The sequence below is a fragment of the Schistocerca piceifrons genome, chromosome X (assembly GCF_021461385.2).
Source record: "Schistocerca piceifrons isolate TAMUIC-IGC-003096 chromosome X, iqSchPice1.1, whole genome shotgun sequence".
Lineage (NCBI taxonomy): Eukaryota > Metazoa > Arthropoda > Insecta > Orthoptera > Acrididae > Schistocerca > Schistocerca piceifrons.
Window position 1 is genome coordinate 528,602,526 of NC_060149.1, and position 22,742 is coordinate 528,625,267.

General features: G+C 41.0%; 1 protein-coding gene across 4 annotated transcripts in view; it reads left to right on the forward strand.

Annotated features, from left to right (window-relative positions):
• LOC124721577 (1-acyl-sn-glycerol-3-phosphate acyltransferase alpha-like) overlaps nucleotides 1-22,742 on the forward strand; it is a 787,251-nt gene that overhangs the window by 751,983 nt on the left and 12,526 nt on the right. For all 4 annotated transcript variants that reach the window (XR_007006350.1, XM_047246620.1, XM_047246622.1 and 1 more), the window contains exons 6-8: nucleotides 2,949-3,082; nucleotides 6,415-6,596; nucleotides 17,467-17,632. Coding sequence is in view for 3 of the 4 variants with exons in the window: in XM_047246620.1 (XP_047102576.1) it covers nucleotides 2,949-3,082; nucleotides 6,415-6,596; nucleotides 17,467-17,632 (482 nt within the window). In the remaining variant the exon portion in view is untranslated. The remainder of the gene's footprint in view (nucleotides 1-2,948; nucleotides 3,083-6,414; nucleotides 6,597-17,466; nucleotides 17,633-22,742) is intronic.

The following is a 22,742-nucleotide window of genomic DNA, read 5'->3' on the forward strand; positions in this document are numbered from 1 at the left end:
ACTCAGTTTATGAACAGGCACAAGAATCAGTTTTCAGTAAGAAAGCCTGAAGGGACATCACTTGCTCAAACCACTGATTTCAACCATGAGAATGCCATGAACTATTTTGACCTTCTGTTACCCACTTAACTGAGCATACAAAACCTACAGCTGAATCTCCAGTCCTGCTGATATACGGTGGACATTACTCTCATATCAAGAATATAGATTCATAGTAAAAGTAAAAGATCGTCATGTGACCATTCCCTGCTTGCCATTTCATAATACCCATAGGCTACAGCCCATGGATAGGACTTCGATGATCCCCATTAAAGACACATTATAGTGAAATGATTATACAGGCTCTAAGAACAGTTGGTATGAATACTTATGATACTGCAAAAATGTACAAAGGTACATAATAGTTCTGTAGATTGAAACATATGGGTATTTATCCACTAAAGAGGAATGCTTTTAGTGTGACAGATTTCATTGCCACTGAACATGAATCGGACAGGTTGCTGACGGTGCTGAAGCACTTCAAGATGATGATGACAATGACATCAACATCGATGATGATGATGATGATGATGATGATGATGATGATCATGATGATGGCAATGATGACTTACAACCTTCTGGAATTGGCAGTGGAGGTGACCCAAAGAAAGCTGAGGGTGGAGACTGGAAGAGCAGAAAGTAGATCGACCAATATTTATAGTCTGTATCAAGTTGCGACACATCTCTCAAGTCCTAAGACACCAGGGAGAGATTTGAAAGCACTTCCAGCTATTGTCCTAATCAGTTAGCCCAATAAAATGTGTTAGTGCTACTTAGACAAGAAACAAAGTGAACAGAAACTATAGAAGAAAAAGGGGTCTACTCAGGAAGCTACCTGTGGAAACAGTGAGCAACCAGCAAAATGTCACATAGATATACAAAAGAGATGACTGCTCAGATTGGGAAATGAAGACCCTTCTTGGAAAGCTAATGAAATGAAGATGAGAGTTCTAGGAAGTAAGAATGAATAGAAAGGCTATCTTCTGATAGTTCAACCCAGACAGAACCTGCTGTGAAAGGAGTTTGTGCAAAGGACAATGCAGACTGGATATCTTGTGCTTGTGGTGAGACATTCACAAAATTCAGAATCTGGATAGCTTTGGGTTCAGTGTGCTATATGTCAGCAGTGAGCCCATGTTTTAGGCAGTGGGTGAGAGACTGAAGCTTTCATGAGAGACTTTTGTTCATGAAGAATTGTAAATTCTGAATTGAAATTGTGGTTTATGGGCCATAAAAAAATTATTTTAATTTTACACTGCACTCTTTAATTTCTGCCAGATGAGCTCAGTACATAATTTAATAGTACTGTTAATAAAAACATAAAATTGATTTTTTAAATTCATGTTGAATTTGTTTCATATTATCACCTCAGCATTAAATGCTTGTAAATGGCAGCATATGTAATAGTTTAACATGTTCAATTTTCATCACAGTTCATATTTATCCTTTATAATATAGGTAGAAACTAACAGAGGTGACATTTCTGATGGAACAGTCACATTTTAATTTCAGAATTTTGTATCTAAGAAGTGTTTTACATTGTCATCACCTCACCTGTCTTCTTGTAGTAATCTGGAGGAAAGTTGGGAGTAACTACAATCACAAGAATAGCATGATTGTAGTTGGACACTGGTGTGGGGACATATTTTGTTGGAGCTTCACATTTTTACTGGTAGTGGGAGGGATTCAGTTAATGCCTCTGCATCATGCTGTTCCAGTGAAAGGATTTATCACAGATAATTGGCCACTGAAATCTTCTGATATGAATCATTTAGAATTTGTCTAGAATGCATTATCAGGTGAATTGTAGCCCATCAACTGCCACCTATTTCAGACCTCAACCTAGTTCTTTGTCATGAATGAGACTCGTCGCCAGTAGAAGGTTAGAACCACCCTGTATATATCAGCCACCTTGCTCTCAAACTTGGATAGTAGCTCCCAGTTTTTGCAGCCTTCATTAGCTCTTTTGTTGTTGTAGAAGAGATTTTCCAGTCTGTCTTTATTTATTTATTAGCAATCAGTAGCTTCAGATTCAGAACCTCTCCAGTGACGTGTTTTTGGCAGAGATGTGCAGCAGTTGTAAGTTGTGCAGTGTTCTACAACTCTTTTGATGTGTTGTTTAGTAAATATGCTCACATTGCTTGATCGTGCTTCACATTTGGACATTAGTGTTCTAGGCATGTTCATGAAGTAAATGCCATTTGCTTGTATTTAAATGTTGGAACCTCAGAATAAAGTTTCATGAGTGCATATATTGATTGTTTCTGAAGTCATAAAAGTCATTGTTTTGATTCAGTAGTCACAATGAGAGAACAGGCTAGACAGTGATTTCGAGACTTCCTCATGTTGGGCACACCTCTGTTTGTATGATTGTCACAGAAGACCTTCTGCAAGATGGGTACTGAAAATGCTGCCTGTGCCAAGGGGAAAACTCAGCATTTCTGATGGGAATTTTCCGACAATCCTCCCTATAGTCCCAGTCTCAGAGCCTGTGACTGGTACCTCTTCTTGCATCTGAAATAGTGTCTTTGTGGACAATGGTTTGAAGGTGATGAGGATGTTTGAAGTGAATGGCAATTATGTGCAAATATGAAGTACAAATTCCATTCTGTATGATAGGTTCTTCCAGAAGACTGTTGATTTTGTAGTAGGATTGGGCAAGTGGTAGATACTAACAGTAAGGCACGATAACTCAGCTCTGCAACGAGTGTACTGTGTGCTTCATTTCCAAACATAGGTTTTGAATATACCTCCATTTTGACATAATTTATTTGTTTATTCATTCTTGAAATTCTGCATGTATTAATTTTCACTTGTAGGAACTTACTATTTAATGTCCCTCATGTTACTGTTATACATGTTGAAATGAAGCAAAAAACATAAATAAATCTTTGAAATGTTTGTTCCAGATTACCAGCATGGGGTGCAAGGCAAATATCAAAAATCCTTGGCATAAAATTTCATCTTCGAGGGCTGGACAATGTTGTCACTGACTCTGGGTGTGTCGTCGTAATAAACCACCAAAGTTGTCTGGACTTACTTGGTAATGAATAGTTGGAAATTTCATTCTGCATTAGTTTCTGATGTATACGATTAATACTCCCACTGAGAAAGATCTGTCAAGTCAAAAACAACTGTCAGCATGAATAACTTAGAAGAAACTTCCTGGCAGATTAAAACTGTGTGCCGGACTGAGACTCGAACTCGGGACCTTTGCTTTTTGCGAGGTACTGGCAGAAGTAAAGCTGTGAGAATGGGGCATGAGTCGTGCTTGTGTAGCTCAGTCGGCAGAGCACTTGCCCGCGAAAGGCAAAGGTCCCGAGTTTGAGTCTAGGTCCGGCACACAGTTTTAATCTGCCAGGAAGTTTCATATCAGCGCACTCTCCACTGTAGGGTGAAAATTTCATTCTCGTAACTTAGAAGAAGATATCCATGATGTAGGGAAGCAACTTGAATCATTAGGTTCCTTTCTGATTATGCTGATATAATAGCTCCAAATGTAGCAGTCATCAACAACTACACAGTCAACAAAAGATTCGTACTTAAAAAGACTGGAAAGTTGCACAGGTCATGCCAATACACAAGAAGGGATATAGAAGTAATCTGCTGCATTACAGCTCAGTATCCCAGGTATCAATTTTTTTTGCAGTAGAATTTTTAGAACATGTATGGTATTCAAACATCATCAATTACTTTGAAGAAAACAAGCTATTGATACATGGTCAGCACCGATTGTTCTTGTGAAATATAGCTAACTCTTTAGTCACACAAACTAATGAGTGCTATTGGCAGGGAATCTCAGATTGATTCCATATTTCTAGATTTCCAGAAGATTTTGATACCATTCCTCACAAGCGACTTCTAATCAAATTGCATGCCTATGGAGTATCATCTCAGTTGTGGGACTGGATTCGTGATTACCTGTCAGAAAGGTCACAGTTTGTAGTAACTGTCAGACAGTTATTGAGTAAAACAGAAGTGATATCTGGTGCTCCCATAAGAAGTACTATAGGCCCTCTAGCTGAAAGAAATTTAAAGGAAAATAAAAGAAATGAGAAATACTGAAGTGGAAAGATATGATGCATTACTGTGCCAGAAAGTAATGATTTCAACTACATATGCTAAGAGGCCTTTTTGTTCTTTTATAGAAGGAGGAATAGCAGATATTTTAAGTGGAGGTAGTATAGAGTAATTTAAATGAAACATTCCACAAAACGTATGTCCAATTTTTATTTTTTACAGATATACAGCTATTTGAATGTATTTGAAATAAGTACCTATAGAGGACGTTAAGCAAAGGCAGATGATTAAGTTTGAAGTTGATTTTCACAAATTCCAGCTCTGGAAAATTTCACCTCTGACTTCAGCGTACTTTCAGATTGTCTTGCCAACACCAAGCATATCTCATCTGTCATCTTGGTGCTATTTCTCAAGGGCAGCACCATTATAATCTGAATGATCAATTCATCCCTTGTGTTTACATTTACTTTTCTTTATAGACTTAGCCTGCGAAGAAAGATGACTATTTGTGTCACTCCATCTTCTGGGTAATGTTAAGCTTAACTGATGGGTCACCTGTTGACTAGAATGTGTACAGGAGCCCCAGTGAGCTAAGAGAACATTCACATCTTTCTAGCCAAAGGAACCTCTTCCAAAAATGTTAGAGGCTCATTTTCATGAAAGTGTAGATAAAGGGACCCTGTAAGACAAGGTAACACAACAGGCTCAGTCAACTGACTGACTGTCATACCGCAGCATATGTTTCTGAAAAGTATTCTGAAAATGTCTCCATAAAGGTATGTTTGTTTCTGTCAGATCACAGATGTAAGTTGAGAGCAGTACTGATAACATCATGAGTGAAAGTGGCCTAATCAGTAAACAGTATTAATTGGATTAATTTGCAATTTGCTAATGACAGAATTCTTTGTTTACTTTAGTCTCCTTCTGGAAGGTGTTGAATCCACTGTCAATGATAAGGTTAGAGGTTATTCATGTGTAATGTCTGCCATATTATTGTATGTAGAACACTGTTATGTGTCGAAACTGTGCAATTCAATGTGTGCTTGTTGCAGGAAAATATTCTACCAACTGAATAATGGCTTCTGGTCCATCCATACTTTGCTCATTTGTAGATTAAAATGCTGGGTACTGCACCAGTCTCATTCAGTTTGATGAAAACACAAGTAAACACTATTCAACATAGTATTCTGTAGCTAGGAAATCATCTACCATATTCTCTACAAGCAGACTTATCAGCAGCAGCAGTAGGGCTTCCATTACAAAACCCTTACACTAATACTAAACTGACATAATCAGCATTGGTAAATATGTGCAGCATATTGAAGTGATACAGTATATTGATCTGATCAAATGAAATTTTCCTTGATACACATGAGACTCAACTTTACCTTCGATACTGGTAGAAGCCAAAGAAATGAATTAAAATTTGTGGCACAGCTGTGATTTGAACCTGGGTCTCCTTCTTACTATGCAAATGTGCTTGCCATTACACTACTGTAGCATTGTGGCTACTTCCCCCAGCTTCATGGAGTACCTAATCATCACTATTTAATTCCATCAGGTCAGTAGATCACCTATGCCTGAGGTACAGGTAGGATTTCCCCATTAAGTACAAAGCTGGGTTGCTGTCTCAGTGTCAGAGAGCCTTGGCAATAATGATAATATGAGAAGGGGAAATGGGCTGAAGTTCTGAACTGAAATTTGTGTTAGGGAGGACGCTGGACTTAAGTAGTCCATGCAGCTGTGGGAGCCACAATGATATGGTGGTGTAATGGCTAACACAACTGCCTAGTAATCAGGAGACTTAGGTTCAAGTCCTGGCTGTGCCACAAATTTTAACTAATTTTTTCAGCTTCAGTCATTAATGATACTGTATAGTTGCCCAACCAACCAGAATCACATTCCAATTCAATTATGTAAACTCAAGCACAACTTCACAACTTGAACTACAAAACTGACAATTGACAAATAAGCCCATAACAACTAGAGTAACAACCTGCAAAATGATAACTTCTCTCTGTTACATTCCAAAAGCTGTATCTCCATACTCAATAAAAATTGGACACATGTTATGTGGTATATGTTGTTGAAACTAGTCTGTATAACAACCTCCTAAAATGTATACTTTTTCCCTGAAACATGATATATTTATGGTGTATAGTAATGCGCTGTCTTGAACAAAGTCCATATTTTTATACAATATGCATGTAAATTAAGTTCTAAATTTAATAATACTAATATATTTTTTGAAGATTATGTATTGAAATTTATCTGTATTTTTGAATGTGTTAGTGTGTACCATTGCTTAACAGCCCTGTATAAGTATTTATTAAAATTGTTTGTGATCCTTTGCAGTACTTGCTGAGCTGTGGCCAAAGCTGAAACGATGCACTGTTATTTCAAAAAAAGAAGTTTTTTACCTGTGGCCTTTTGGACTCGCTGCCTGGTTGTGGGGAACCATCTACATCAATAGACTGAATGTTGAGCAAGCACAGGCAGCAATAAACAGCACTGCAGACACCATAAAAAATGGAAAGGTACATATTTCTTTGTATGAAATGCCAGGATGCATCTTTGGAAATGGACGTTGTCAATTTCCCTCCTCATCCAGCAGTCTTGAGATGATCCATAATTCAAAGAGCAAATATAACAATGAAATAGTATTTACACAAGTAGTCATCATAACCAACAGAACTAATAACAGTAACTTCAGTTGCAGCTGCCCCAACACCAACAGTTTTCCTATACAGTACTAACAATGTGATACTGAAGGCACCAATATCATATCAGGGAAATTTTGTATTTGTTGTATTGGTACATGTTCCACAATAACATACAGTGTTTCTGTAGCATTACATTTATAAAATAATCATGTTGTGTATATTTTGTCCAAATGGATAATCAAATACTGTACATTCACCATTTTTTTTTCTTTCTTTGAGAAGTTTATTACAAACAGAAATTATCTGAAATTGGAGGTGGTTTGTAAGATGACTGCTTCTTAACTGTCAATGATTTTCAGCAGGTAAAAAATGGAAAACTCAGTTTAATTATGCCTCTACTTCTTTGACATAATCTGTGTGAAGGAGATGCCAAAACAACCACCACAGATGAAAACATCAAGAAATTAATTGATATGGTATTGGATTATGACTGATTAAAAATGTATGAAATAGCTGACATCACAAGGATATCAGAAAAAAGTATGGTACCATTTACATGTGGTCATAATGAAAATGGTTGTAGATGAGTTCACTGAGGTTTATAGCTGGCAGATTTACAGTGAAGCAGTGCCAAACTTCTGGAAGCAACTGTTTGCAATTAGCCTCTCGGCTACAGCAGTGGATCCTTTGTTGTCTGTTACAGTGCTTATATTACCAGAAAGCATTATTAATTTACTTGCTTTGTTCATAGACAGAGGTAGATCAATAACCTATATGAGAAATTGTAGGGGACAAATGATAGATCCTTGTGGGACTCCATAATTTATCTTTTTCCGTTCAGACTGTATGCCTCCTTTACATCTTAAAACATGGCTTGGCTGTACGAGAGTATGCCAAAAAGTAATACCTTTTCATTTTTATGTGAAAACTAGTAAATACTTTTCAAATACAATGAATTTAATTAACAGTTGTTGTTGTTGTTGTGGTCTTCAGTCCTGAGACTGTTTTGATGCAGCTCCCCATGAATACAGTAAAGCTGCATGCCCTCGGGAAAAATTACGGCCGTAGTTTCCCCTTGCTTTCAGCCGTTCGCAGTACCAGCACAGCAAGGCCATTTTGGTTAGCTTTACAAGGCCAGATCAATCAATCATCCAGACTGTAGCCCCTGCAACTACTGAAAAGGCTGCTGCCCCTCTTCAGAAACCACACGTTTGTCTGGCCTCTCAACAGATACCCCACCGTTGTGGTTGCACCTATGGTACAGCTATCTGTATCGCTGAGGCACGCAAGCCTCCCCACCAACGGCAAGGTCTATGGTTCATGGGGGGGGAGGGGGGGGGGGGTTATTAATAGTTTACATCTCTATTATCCATGTCTGCACATTGATTTCTCAACATAATCATTCTGGTTATGAACACACTTCTCCCCACGAGATATCAGTTTGTTGATACTGTTGCTGTACAGTGTTTAACTTTGTTGATGGAGCCACAATCGCACCTCTGCTTGCACCACTTCATCACTATCAAAGTGAAGTCCTTGAAGGTGTCCTTTAAATTTTGGAAACAGATGAAAATTGGATGGGGCCAAGACATGATTGTATGGAGGTTGGTCGATGACACTGAGCCCAAGGTTCCATATTGTTGCAGATGTCACAGCGCTTGTGTTTGGTCTGTCATTGTCATGCTCAAGGAGGGGGTGTTTCATGTTCGGAGAGACTCTTTGAATTTTAAACTAAATTACAGCACACTGTTTCTCACACACTTGTATAGTTATGTTACACACTGCCATGTTGCATGCTACAATTTGGAGCCCCTTAGTGGCAGAGGGTTGAAAATATGTAGACATGAAGCATAAAGATGCACTACACAAAGGAAGCGGCTACTCGAGTTGCAGAGTACTTGTGGCATGCACATGGGGGGTTTTTAGGCTAGGCAGTAGTGCGAGGTGTCCTTATAAACACTCACCAGTTGACGTACAGGCAGGGAAATCAGGACACGCTCGGTGTAAAGACACTTCAGCTATCAAGATATTAGCAGTAAATTTTCAGTGTGTTCGGAATAAAGTTGCTGAATTTACTGCCCTCCAGGAGCGTGTGGTGCACAAATTATTCTCGGGACTGAGACCTGGCTGAACCCTGAGATAGGAAGTTCTGAAATACACTCCTGGAAATGGAAAAAAGAACACATTGACACCGGTGTGTCAGACCCACCATACTTGCTCCGGACACTGTGAGAGGGCTGTACAAGCAATGATCACACGCACGGCACAGCGGACACACCAGGAACCGCGGTGTTGGCCATCGAATGGCGCTAGCTGCGCAGCATTTGTGCACCGCCGCCGTCAGTGTCAGCCAGTTTGCCGTGGCATAAGGAGCTCCATCGCAGTCTTTAACACTGGTAGCATGCCGCGACAGCGTGGACGTGAACCGTATGTGAAGTTGACGGACTTTGAGCGAGGGCGTATAGTGGGCATGCGGGAGGCCGGGTGGATGTACCGCCGAATTGCTCAACACGTGGGGCGTGAGGTCTCCACAGTACATCGATGTTGTCGCCAGTGGTCGGCGGAAGGTGCACGTGCCCGTCGACCTGGGACCGGACCGCAGCGATGCACGGATGCACGCCAAGACCGTAGGATCCTACGCAGTGCCGTAGGGGACCGCACCGCCACTTCCCAGCAAATTAGGGACACTGTTGCTCCTGGGGTATCGGCGAGGACCATTCGCAACCGTCTCCATGAAGCTGGGCTACGGTCCCGCACACCGTTAGGCCGTCTTCCGCTCACGCCCCAACATCGTGCAGCCCGCCTCCAGTGGTGTCGCGACAGGCGTGAATGGAGGGACGAATGGAGACGTGTCGTCTTCAGCGATGAGAGTCGCTTCTGCCTTGGTGCCAATGATGGTCGTATGCGTGTTTGGCGCCGTGCAGGTGAGCGCCACAATCAGGACTGCATACGACCGAGGCACACAGGGCCAACACCCGGCATCATGGTGTAGGGAGCGATCTCCTACACTGGCCGTACACCACTGGTGATCGTCGAGGGGACACTGAATAGTGCACGGTACATTCAAACCGTCATCGAACCCATCGTTCTACCATTCCTAGACCGGCAAGGGAACTTGCTGTTCCAACAGGACAATGCACGTGCGCATGTATCCCGTGCCACCCAACGTGCTCTAGAAGGTGTAAGTCAACTACCCTGGCCAGCAAGATCTCCGGATCTGTCCCCCATTGAGCATGTTTGGGACTGGATGAAGCGTCGTCTCACGCGGTCTGCACGTCCAGCACGAACGCTGGTCCAACTGAGGCGCCAGGTGGAAATGGCATGGCAAGCCGTTCCACAGGACTACATCCAGCATCTCTACGACCGTCTCCATGGGAGAATAGCAGCCTGCATTGCTGCGAAAGGTGGATATACACTGTACTATTGCCGACATTGTGCATGCTCTGTTGCCTGTGTCTATGTGCCTGTGGTTCTGTCAGTGTGATCATGTGATGTATCTGACCCCAGGAATGTGTCAATAAAGTTTCCCCTTCCTGGGACAATGAATTCACGGTGTTCTTATTTCAGTTTCCAGGAGTGTATTTAGTGAGGGTTGGAACGTGTATCGGAAAGACAGATTAGACACCGTAGGAGGTGGTGTCTTCATTGCAGTTGACAAAAATATTGTGTCTACTGAGGTTGAAGTAGAGGGTGATTGTGAAGTTATCTGGACACCTTTAACAGAGCTAGGAGAAATAAAGTTAACTGTCGGGTGTTATTACCGGCCACCAGGTTCCACCATGACAGTTCTAGAATCATTCAAAGGGAGTCTACACTCTGTATCCCAGAAGTACCCAGATCATGCTATATTAGTTGGAGGTGACTTCAACCTACCTAGTATAGACTGGGATGTCTATGGATTCATTACAGGTGGTACAGACAAGCCATCATGTGAATTACTTTTGAACACACTATCCAAAAACTGTCTTCAGCAGCCAAATCGACAGCCAATGCATAATGGAAATATTTTTGATCTGGTAGCCACAAACAGACCAGACCTCATCTATGGTGTCAGTGTTGAGACAGGGATTAGTGATCATGATGTAGTCATTACAACTATTGTTACGAAAGTTAAAAAGTCAGTCAAGAAGGCTAGGAGAGTATTCTTACTAAGCAGTTGTTAGCATCCCACTTGGTACATGAATCAACTTCATTTACTTCCGGTATGATGGACATGGAAGAATTATGGGTAAATTTCAAACACATTGTAAATCACGCATTGGAGAAGTGTGAGCTGAAAAAGTGGGTTATGGACGGAAAAGACCCACTGTGGTTCGGAGAATGCTTAGGAAGCAAAGACAGTTGCACTCGTGGTACAAGAGAGATTGGGAGAATGAGGACAGGCAAAAGTTTGTAGAGATTCGTGCTGCTGTAAAAAGAGCAATGCGTGAAGCATACAACCACTATCACCATCATACCTTAGCAAAAGAGCTTGCTGAAAACCCAAGGAGATTCTGGTCTTACATAAAATTGGTAAGCAGGTCGAAGGCTTCCATCCAGTCACTCACTGATCAGTCTGGCCTGGCAACGGAAGACAGCAAAACAAAAGCTGGAATTTTAAATTTAGCCTTTGAGAAATCTTTCACGCAGGAGGATCGTACAAACATACCGCCATTTGAGTCTCGTACAGATTCCCGTATGGGGGACATAGTGATAGACATCCCTGGGGTTGTGAAGTAGCTGAATGGGTTGAAAATAAATAAATCACCAGGTCCTGATGGGATTCCAATTCGGTTTTACAGAGAGTACTCTACTGCATTTGCTCCTTACTTAGGTTGCATTTATCGTGAATCTCTTGCCCAACGTACAGTCCCGAGCGACTGGAAAAAAGCGCAGGTGATGCCTGTATATAAGAAGGGTAGAAGGATGGATCCTCAAAATTACAGACCAATATCCTTAACATCAGTTTGTTGCAGGATTCTGGAACATATTCTCAGTTAGAATAAAATGAATTTCCTTGAGACAGAGAAGTTACTGTCTGTACATCAGCACGGCTTTAGAAAGCATCACTCCTGCAAAACGTAACTCGCCATTTTTTCACATGATATCTTGTGAGCCATGGATGAAGGGTATCAGACAGATGCCATATTAAGACTTCCGAAAAGCATTTGACTCAGTGCCCCACTGCAGACTCCTAACTAAGGTGTGAGCATATGGGACTGGTTCCCAAATATGTGAGTGGCTCGAAGACTTCTTAAGTAATAGAGCCCAGTACGTTGTCCTCGATGGTGAGTGTTCATCGGAGGTGAGGGTATCATCTGGAGTGCCCCAGGGAAGTGTGGTAGGTTGTTTTCTATCTACATAAATGATCTTTTGGATAAGGTGGATAGCAATGTGTGGCTGTTTGCTGATGATGCTGTGGTGTACAGGAAGGTGTTGTCGTTGAGTGACTGTAGGAGGATACAAGATGACTTGGACAGGATCTGTGATTGGTGTAAAGAGTGGCAGCTAACTCTAAATATAGATAAATGTAAATTAATGCAGATGAATAGGAAAAAGAATCCCGTAATGTTTGAATACTCCATTAGTAGTGTAGCACTTGACACAGTCATGTCGATTAAATATTTGGGTGTAACATTGCAGAGCAATATGAAGTGGGACAGGCATGTAATGGCAGTTGTGGGGAAGGCAGATAGTCGTCTTCGGTTCATTGGTAGAATTTTGGGAAGATGTGGTTCATCTGTAAAGGAGACCGCTTATAAAACACTATTCTTGAGTACTGCTTGAGTGTCTGGGATCCCTATCAGATCCGATTGAGGGAGGACATAGAAGCAATTCAGAGGCAGGCTGCTAGATTTGTTACTGGTAGGTTTGATCATCAGACGAATGTTACGAAAATGCTCCAGGAACTCGGGTGGGAGTCTCTGGAGGAAAGGAGGCGTTCTTTTCGTGAATCGCTACTGAGGAAATTTAGAGAACCAGCATTTGAGGCTGACTGAAGTACAATTTTACTGCTGCCAACTTATATTTTGCAGAAAGACCACAAAGATAAGATAAGAGAGATTAGGGCTCGTACAGAGGCATATAGGCTGTGATTTTTCCCTCGTTCTGTTTGGGAGTGGAACAGGGAGAGAAGATGCTAGTTGTGGTATGAGGTACCCTCCACCACACACCGTATGGTGGATTGTGTAGTATGTTTGTACATGTAGATGTAGATGTAGAAAATGTTAATAACATTTGTTTTATTTGAAAAGCCTTAGGAGTTTTCACATAAAAAATTTGGAGGCATTACTTTTCAGCGTGTCTTCGTACAAGAGATGTTTCATTCCTAACACAGTTGAAATCAATCCATTCATTCACTCATTCATTGTGTTCTATAGATACCAGATAGAAGCAGAACTTCTAGAGATGTTGTTTGAGTTGTGATACACATTAGCATAACCATAATACATCATAGAATCTGTAGACTGTAGTATTAAATAAATTTACACCCTACTGCATAATTGTATTCACACTTATGCCTTCTAAATTTAATCAGTAAAAGTCAGTAACTGATGTTGCATTGAGGTGTTGATGAATGAAATTTATCACTGACATTGCATGGGAATTTTCTGAATAGACTACATCTGTGAGGCTGTAGGTGAAAAGAAGGCAGCTCGAGGCTGGAAGTACACCAACCCAGTGAGCTCTTGGACACTTGAAGATGAAGTCTAGTGAGGCAGTGGCCTGAGGATGATTGAGACTGAGGACCAGCAAGGCAGTAACATGAGGACGATTGAGATGAATTCCAGGGAGGTGAGGGCTCGATTGTGAACTCCAATTGATGGGCTGCTAAGTGCAGCTGGCATGAGCCCAGAGTGTGCACTTGAGCTGAGCAAAAACTCTGATTGATGGGTTGCTAGATGCAATTGGTGTAAGCTCACAGTGTGTACTGGCCGTAGACTGGCTGGATGGCACTCCTAATACCCATCCAGCAGGAGGATACCAGCACAGTATTCAGCAGGCATGTGATACAACAAAAGTAAAGTGGTGCCAGTGATTGAAGCACTGTTTTGTGTCATAAGGGTGCTGCTAGCAGCAAAGCTGACAGCAATGGTATTGTGGCAGCAGTGCAGATTTAGTTGATGCCAGGCCTCCTGAGGGCAGTGCAGCTAGTTGGCTAGTGTGGCAACCTGTGGTACACACCAGTAGTGTTGTTGGCGTTTCACAGGTGGCAGCTTGGGAATACAATAATGGGTACTTCTCAAACCTTCCAGTACTGTATTTCAGAGGCAGAATCAACTCAGTGAAGAAAATGTTGGACAGAGTGCATTCATTACACTTGAACTTAGCTAATTAGAAAAATAGTATATTTTTTGTTATTGTTTTTACATTGAAAACTGCCTTCTAGGGTAGCAAATTCACCAGATATGTAAAAATGAGTGAAACATTTTAAGAGTTATTCCAGATTCCGTGCTTTTTTTATACAGGTCACAAAAATTGCCTTGGTACTCTGGGGAACATGTTTGAATAGATGGAAATAACATTCCAATATTCTTTATATATTACTCTTAAATCCTGTTAGCGTATGAATTACAACTAATTTGTGAGTTTTGTAAAAAAAAAGGTATCTGATCATTATAGATTACTGTATTTATTACTATTATTAGTTCTGTTATGAAGTACATTTACTAGCATTTCAGTATTAGACTGAAGTTCTTCATGTGCCATAAAAATTACAGAGCTGAAGAACAACTTCTTATCTACTCTCACTGAACAGAAATAATGCAAATAGTGTGCACTTCAACAAAAAGAGTGACAACAACTCTGTCATATTAAGCATGTTTGATAAACCTATAGATTGTGTAACAAACACAAAGTTTATAGGGTGGGTATTGATTATGAATTGACATGGAATGAATACATAAAGGTACTGACGGAAATAATGTCATCAGCATGTTAAGCTCTTAGAGTTCTGTCATCAGTTTGTAACAGCCAGTGTCTTTTGGTGACATATTAGTCCTATGAGCACTCATTTCATAGCTGTTGGATTCTTTCCTCCATATGAAAGTCACAAACTGCAGACAAGAGTGGCAGGAATAATAACTAAAAGTAGTTGTCACACTCATTGTAAAAAAACTATTTAAAGACCTGTGTATCCTTATTGCACTATGTGAGTACATTTATCAATCTGTTGTGAATATCAGTGAAAATATTAGTTAGCATTTCACTAGTAGTTTTGTACATAGTCATGGAGCTAGAGCCATGTTGGACTTGTGTTTATCAAGGAAAAACAAAAAAAAAAAAAAAATCTCAAAATTGCATTTTCTGTCAGGGGATAAAATTGTGTAATACTTTTCTCAAGGAACTGGAAAAAGATTACTTACATACATGTACTTAAAAATGCAGTGGAAATATATTTTGTAAGTAATGCATAAGTAATACACAATTAAAATTTGCTTAGAGAACTCAGACTAGGTGTTAACTATGAAATAGGACATCTGCAGCACTCATGTCACAATACATGATGAGAGCATAATGCTTTTACATGCAGATGTGCCAAGATATATAGTGCATGATAGCAGTGTCACCCCTGATCTCAACATATTCATCAGGGCAGATGCTGACTCAGTTTTCCAGGTGGACTGAAGGGAGTACAGGAAGATGTGCATGTTCATCATCCTTAATTCACCAGTAGCAATCCATAGAACAGGAAGATGTGCATGTTCATCATCCTTAATTCACCAGTAGCAATCCATAGTGTGTACAGCGGTGCAGTGCAAAACTGTGTTTTATATCAAAAGTTACCTGGTTCAAACTGTATGTGATCAGTAGAACATTGCACAGTGTGACCAACCAAATATGGTATGGTAGTGCAGTTATTAAGAAACAGACTTCATATTTGGAAGATGGGATTTACTGTGTCCGACAATCCTGATAAGGTTTTCTTTGGTCTACCAAAATCATTTCAGGCAGGTGCTGGTATGGTTCCTTAGGCAAGACCATGACAGACCACCTGTTATATCCCTAGTGTTGCCAAATATCCCATATTTCCCAGAAAATCCTATATTTCAGCTATATTCTTGTCAGGTCCTGTGTCCAGTATTATTTCAAATTTATCTCATATTTTTCTAACTTCTGCAATGATAATTAAAATAATTTATTTTGCCTCACACACTACAGCTTTCCCTATTATCTCTGGGTCTGTGGTGAACAAGTAGACGAGTAACCTGGCAAGAGAGCTTATGTTAGGAGTCTGCTCAGCTAGCCAGTGACCTAGAAACTGAAGGAAAGACCACATTATCATAGGCCAGAGGAAGTGAGCATTGTTCTGGCCAGATTCGGAGTTTGTGATTTCTTGTTTTAATATGAGAGTTTCAATTCTGATGATCAATTGCCAGTTCCAATAGAGTCCACCAATGCCAACAGAGTCCTTTTTCTAAATTCTGAGCTGAAATTTAAGAATTTTGAAGAAATAATTGATTCAGTTCAAATAGATGATGTAGGTTCTTTGTGCAATGAATTTTGCGACACAAAGGATATTTCAAAGCGAAGCATGTCCATGGAAGACAATGCAAACAAAAGGTGGGGTGAACTTTTCTATACCATGAGAGCCAAAAATGTTCAGGTTACTAATTTGTTGAAAGTAGTTGGGTGTGTATTAATCGTTCGTGGTTCAAATGCTGAGCAGAAAGAATTTTTTGCCTAATGAACCATAAATGGACAGAGGTGCACAGCAAATGTACCACTGACCTTACAAAAGCAGATCTGCAAGTAGCTGTGAATTTTCGTTTTAATTGTAGTGAATTATTTACATATGTAAAATGGAATGAATCATTGCAAAAACAAGCAAAGTCTGTTAATCAGTACAAGCAATAACATGAAATAAAACACGCATGCACATTTTAAATATATTCCAACTGTTCTTTACAGAAAATGTTGTTTGAAATGATTATTTTGTAGGGTTTTCCTAGCTTCCATATTTTCTCTGTAAGAAGTTAGCAACCCTACCTATCCCTGTAAAACATACTTATATATTTTTTGTGTAAGTATATTATAGCTATTTATTCTCATTGCATTATGATGACAAATCCTATATCATTGTGAGCTGATATCTGGATGAATGAATGAATAAATGAATAACACTGAAAGGTTAAAACAGATATTGTGAGATAATTGGAGTGTCTACTTAATTTCTCCAAAGGAACAGCACAAGCAGGTCCAAAGGAAATGCAAATGAAGAACTGACATTCTTATGATGAATAGCTGACTTTGGAATCTTTAAGATTCCTATCTTGTTGGTGAAAGAAAAATTAACTCATATCAGAACAAAAAAAATTGTTCTCAGAAAGCAGTACGAGTTGCAAGGGGACTTTAAATTTTTCTCCAAATTTTCTTGTTGGAACTAATTTTCCATCAGTCCAGGACCAACACTTCTTTTTCCTGTTTCTTAGAAGTCTTCTTTCTGTGATAGGATAGTTGTTCTTACTGGATAAGTAGTAAAAATTATACATTTCCATTTGCATAACTGACAGACCTCCTCTGATTGATCCTGTTTCAGAAAGAATATGCTTCTGCTCCTGTTCTGACTCAAATGTATTGAGACTAGAACTGTAGCTTGTGACACTTCATAGCCACTTTCATGTTTCCATTTTCCAATTTAGTATTTAAACATGGAACATTTTATAGTTTTTTTGTTTTCTTCACAAGTGTGTGCTCTGAGAAAAGGAGTCCTCAGCTAACAATAAAAGAACTGTTATTATTAAACTGATGTTTATTCTTTCAGATGAAACTGTGCATGTTTCCTGAAGGTACAAGAAACAATGGACCTACATTGCTGCCCTTCAAGAAGGGTGCTTTCCATGTTGCCATTGCTTCTCAGACACCTGTTCAGCCAGTTGTTGTAACACGCTATTATTTCCTTGAGTCAAAGGAGAAAATTTTTAATCCAGGTAACTATGTAAACTTGATAACTACAGAATCCTGACAGTTTGTATAGTTGTAGGATGTAACAAAACTCTGTGGAGTACTGCTTCCAGTATTGTCTACTAAATGTGTACTGCATATGCCAGATTATCTTAATGCAGTGTCTTTCAGATCTACATAATGTGTACCATAATTTTATAAAATGGAATGTAGCTTGAGTGACATGTAGCACTGTAGTTTTTCATTAAATCAATGAATTTGCCACCTAAAAATTTTGATTTTGTTGTTGAAATACACTCCTGGAAATGGAAAAAAGAACACATTGACACTGGTGTGTCAGACCCACCATACTTGCTCCGGACACTGCGAGAGGGCTGTACAAGCAATGATCACACGCACGGCACAGCGGACACACCAGGAACCGCGGTGTTGGCCGTCGAATGGCGCTAGCTGCGCAGCATTTGTGCACCGCCGCCGTCAGTGTCAGCCAGTTTGCCGTGGCATAAGGAGCTCCATCGCAGTCTTTAACACTGGTAGCATGCCGCGACAGCGTGGACGTGAACCGTATGTGCAGTTGACGGACTTTGAGAGAGGGCGTATAGTGGGCATGCGGGAGGCCGGGTGGACGTACCGCCGAATTGCTCAACACGTGGGGCGTGAGGTCTCCACAGTACATCGATGTTGTCGCCAGTGGTCGGCAGAAGGTGCACATGCCCGTCGACCTGGGACCGGACCGCAGCGACGCACGGATGCACGCCAAGACCGTAGGATCCTACGCAGTGCCGTAGGGGACCGCACCGCCACTTCCCAGCAAATTAGGGACACTGTTGCTCCTGGGGTATCGGCGAGGACCATTCGCAACCGTCTCCATGAAGCTGGGCTACGGTCCCACACACCGTTAGGCCGTCTTCCGCTCACGCCCCAACATCGTGCAGCCCGCCTCCAGTGGTGTCGCGACAGGCGTGAATGGAGGGACGAATGGAGACGTGTCGTCTTCAGCGATGAGAGTCACTGCTGCCTTGGTGCCAATGATGGTCGTATGCGTGTTTGGCGCCGTGCAGGTGAGCGCCACAATCAGGACTGCATACGACCGAGGCACACAGGGCCAACACCCGGCATCATGGTGTGGGGAGCGATCTCCTACACTGGCCGTACACCACTGGTGATCGTCGAGGGGACACTGAATAGTGCACGGTACATCCAAACCGTCATCGAACCCATCGTTCTACCATTCCTAGACCGGCAAGGGAACTTGCTGTTCCAACAGGACAATGCAAGTCCGCATGTATCCCGTGCCACCCAACGTGCTCTAGAAGGTGTAAGTCAACTACCCTGGCCAGCAAGATCTCCGGATCTGTCCCCCATTGAGCATGTTTGGGACTGGATGAAGCGTCGTCTCACGCGGTCTGCACGTCCAGCACGAACGCTGGTCCAACTGTGGCGCCAGGTGGAAATGACATGGCAAGCCGTTCCACAGGACTACATCCAGCATCTCTACGATCGTCTCCTTGGGAGAATAGCAGCCTGCATTGCTGCGAAAGGTGGATATACACTGTACTAGTGCCGACATTGTGCATGCTCTGTTGCCTGTGTCTATGTGCCTGTGGTTCTGTCAGTGTGATCATGTGATGTATCTGACCCCAGGAATGTGTCAATAAAGTTTCCCCTTCCTGGGACAATGAATTCACGGTGTTCTTATTTCAATTTCCAGGAGTGTATTTATAGAGCAGAAGAAATCAGTGATCATGACATAAAGAGTGTTTATAACATCTTCAAACTTGTTAAATGTGGTTCCATCCTTCTGTGGGCTGAAACACAATTGAGGCAACATTCAAATGAAAACAATCTTGAAGGCATTCAGGAAGGGTGCATATTGGTAACTTTAGGGTTTCTGAATAAATGTAAGAATGATGTGGAACCAAGACCTAGGAATGCATCCCATTTGTTTAAGGTCAGAAAACATATAATGCAATAAAACCACCATGTGTCTGCAGAACTTTATTCCCAAGAAGTTACACTCATAGACATATCAGAATTGCACTGATAAGACAAAACATCATGACCTGTGCCCATTGTGAGATTAAATGTTGCCTGGTGACACTGCATGTACACCATGCATTAAGGAAAGTATATAGGTGGAGCAGAGAGGAATAGGAAATCATTGTAGTGTTGATATAGGTGGCATATTGGGAAATTCACTGACATAAAGTACTTCAACAAATTTCAGATTGTTATGGCCTGCCAACTTTGAGATGTTCATTCAGAAGTGCTGAAGCTTGTTGACTGCTCACATCCTGTTCTTGTGGGTATTTATGGAAAGTAGTTGGAAGATGATGAAACTATGAGAATGCAAAAAGATTTTGGACATCCACATCTCATCACAGTTTGTGGAGGTCGGAGGCTTGCCTGCTCTGTAAAACATGATGTGTGGTGATTTGTGGCTAATCTGACAACAGAATGCAATACTGGTGGAGGCACAGGTCTTCTGGAGCACACTATTCTGCACACATTGTTGTGTATTGGGTTTTTCAGAAGACAGTCCCTACATGTTCCCATATTGATCCAATCACATCGTCAGTTACAATTGCAGTGCACACATGATCACCAAGAATGGACCATGGATTAATGAAAATATGTTGCCTGGTCAGATGAATCTTGTCTCTAGTTACACCACATTGAGGGTCATGTCCAGATATGCTGGTATGATGCTCAAAACATGCACTGTGCCATGAATGCAGATCAGTAGGCAATATTATGCTATGGGGGACATTAACCTGGGTTTTCATGGGATCTGTGGCAGTAATCTAAGGCACCATGACACTTTGGACTGTGTAAACATTACTGTGAACCATATGTGTTTGTTTAATTGTGATGTTTTCCATTACGGCAATGCCATCTTCCAGCAGCATAACTGTCTGTTACAAGGCCAGAATTGTACTACAGGGTTTTAAGGAGCATGATAGTGAACTCATGTTGATGTCTTGGCCACCAGATTCATCTGATCTGTACCTGATGGAACACATCTTTGATGCTATAAGGCACCAGCCCTACGCCTACAAACCAGAGGCCCATAATTTACAGAAATTGTGTGACCTGTGGTTAAACATCTGATGCCACATATCTCTGTAAACTAATCAATGACTTGTTGAACCCATGCTATGCAGAATTGTTGCTCTACTGCATTCTAAAGATGAACCAACATTCCTTTGAGCAGGTGATGATAATGTTTTGGCTCATCAGAGTAGGTTGCTGAGATGTTATTTGATGATACCTTACATCATTCACATTGTGGCCATCTCTCAGCAGTATTATCAACTGGACAGGCCTAGTGACAAAGACTGACTGTGTCCTGCTAGCTGCCATCATGAAGCTTACTGTATATTGTGACTCATTTCTGTTCCACTCCTCCTGGCAATGAAGTTGGTGATAAAATCCCCTCTCACAGTAATCTATCACATAAACAGTTGTTTACAGGCATATTCAGTATTGCCATAATGTTATCTGCACAGGACCATCTTAGATGTATTTTAATATTGTCAATAGTAAATTTCTGTCATTCGAGCATTCATCTCTAAATATATAAAATGAAGTCACTTGCTTGCTTTGGTCTGTATGTTAGGGATAATCTCAGGGGCTACTGTAATGGTTTTGATCTGTATTTGTTAATAGGTAGACTGATTTATGAGGATGGTTTTTGTATATAATTTATAAATGTTGCATGCTAACTTGAACTATGATGAATTCAAGTCCCCTGCTGCTGTGAAAATTATTCCTTTTCCATCTAATGGTGATAGATGTAAGGATACCCAACTACCACACCACATTGGAATGAACATCACAGGTTGTTTACAACCTGCCCATTCTACAGTCAAATGTCCCTTGAAATTTCATGCTGACAGCACTTAAACTGTCTCTAATATTTCACAGCAAAGTAATACTCATAAATTTATCCAGGAATCCACTTTCATTGTTTGAGATGAGGTTCTGAGGTCCCATAAAATATCCATTGAAGCATTACACAGAACAGTGCAAAATTTACATAACAGCAGTAGCCCTATGGGCTGTTTCATCATTTTGTTCTTTGCAAACTACCATCAGATCTTATCAGTAATCACAACAGGATTGAGAGCAGATGAAGTCAAGGCATCTGCCATTTCAATCTAGCAGTGAATTGTAGAACTCCTTGAAGTCATCCACATGCCACCACATTTTTCTGTCTGTATTGGAAAACTAATCTCAGTTACAACTGTAGAGATTTTGATGGCTAATAGACTGGTTCACATACGTCACTTTTGGTTCATGGCTCTATAACCATTGCTCGGGCCTGTGTTCATTACTTTGACAGCCTAGCTCGTATTTGTTTTTGTGCCACTGCTGCCATCTATGTGCAGGGAAATTAGAGTCACTTCCATCGTGTCAGTTATCTTCACTTTGATTAATATGATGACATCATTAGCAGTGTGATATGCTGCTTACACAGTCAAGGGTGTCTTTTGATTTTCGCTGCTCCCTGCATCAGCAACAGTTCTCCACTCACTCGAAAATGCCATTGTCATGGTTATGTGACCTATTTTCATGTTGTGCTCTGGGGTTTGTACATTTTTGGCTGCCTGCACAACTTCACGGATCAAGTCCATATTGCCCACTATGGACATGAAGTGAAGGCCATTGAGCCACAAGAAATTATCATTACCAGAACATGTACATCTGTACATATCTTTTTGTTCTAAACATATTATAAATTAAACTCCCCCAACACCATTTCTGTTTGTGCGTTCAGGCTCAAATCAGAAACTGCTGAAGGGGTTTTGATATATGTTTCACTAATGTTGATTCATGCTGGACCAGATGGCATGGTAGCTTGCTGTGTCCATCATTGTGCCGGCCGCGGTGGCCGTGCGGTTCTAGGCGCTCCAGTCCGGAGCCGCGCTGCTGCTACAGTCACAGGTTCGAATCCTGCCTCAAGCATGGGTGTTTGTGATGTCCTTAGGTTAGTTAGGTTTAAGTAGTTCTAAGTTATAGGGGACTGATGACCACAGCAGTTGAGTCCTATAGTGCTCAGAGCCATTTGAACCATTTTTGTCCATCATTGCCGTGACATCTGACTCTAAATGGAAACTAAATATGGAAAAGATA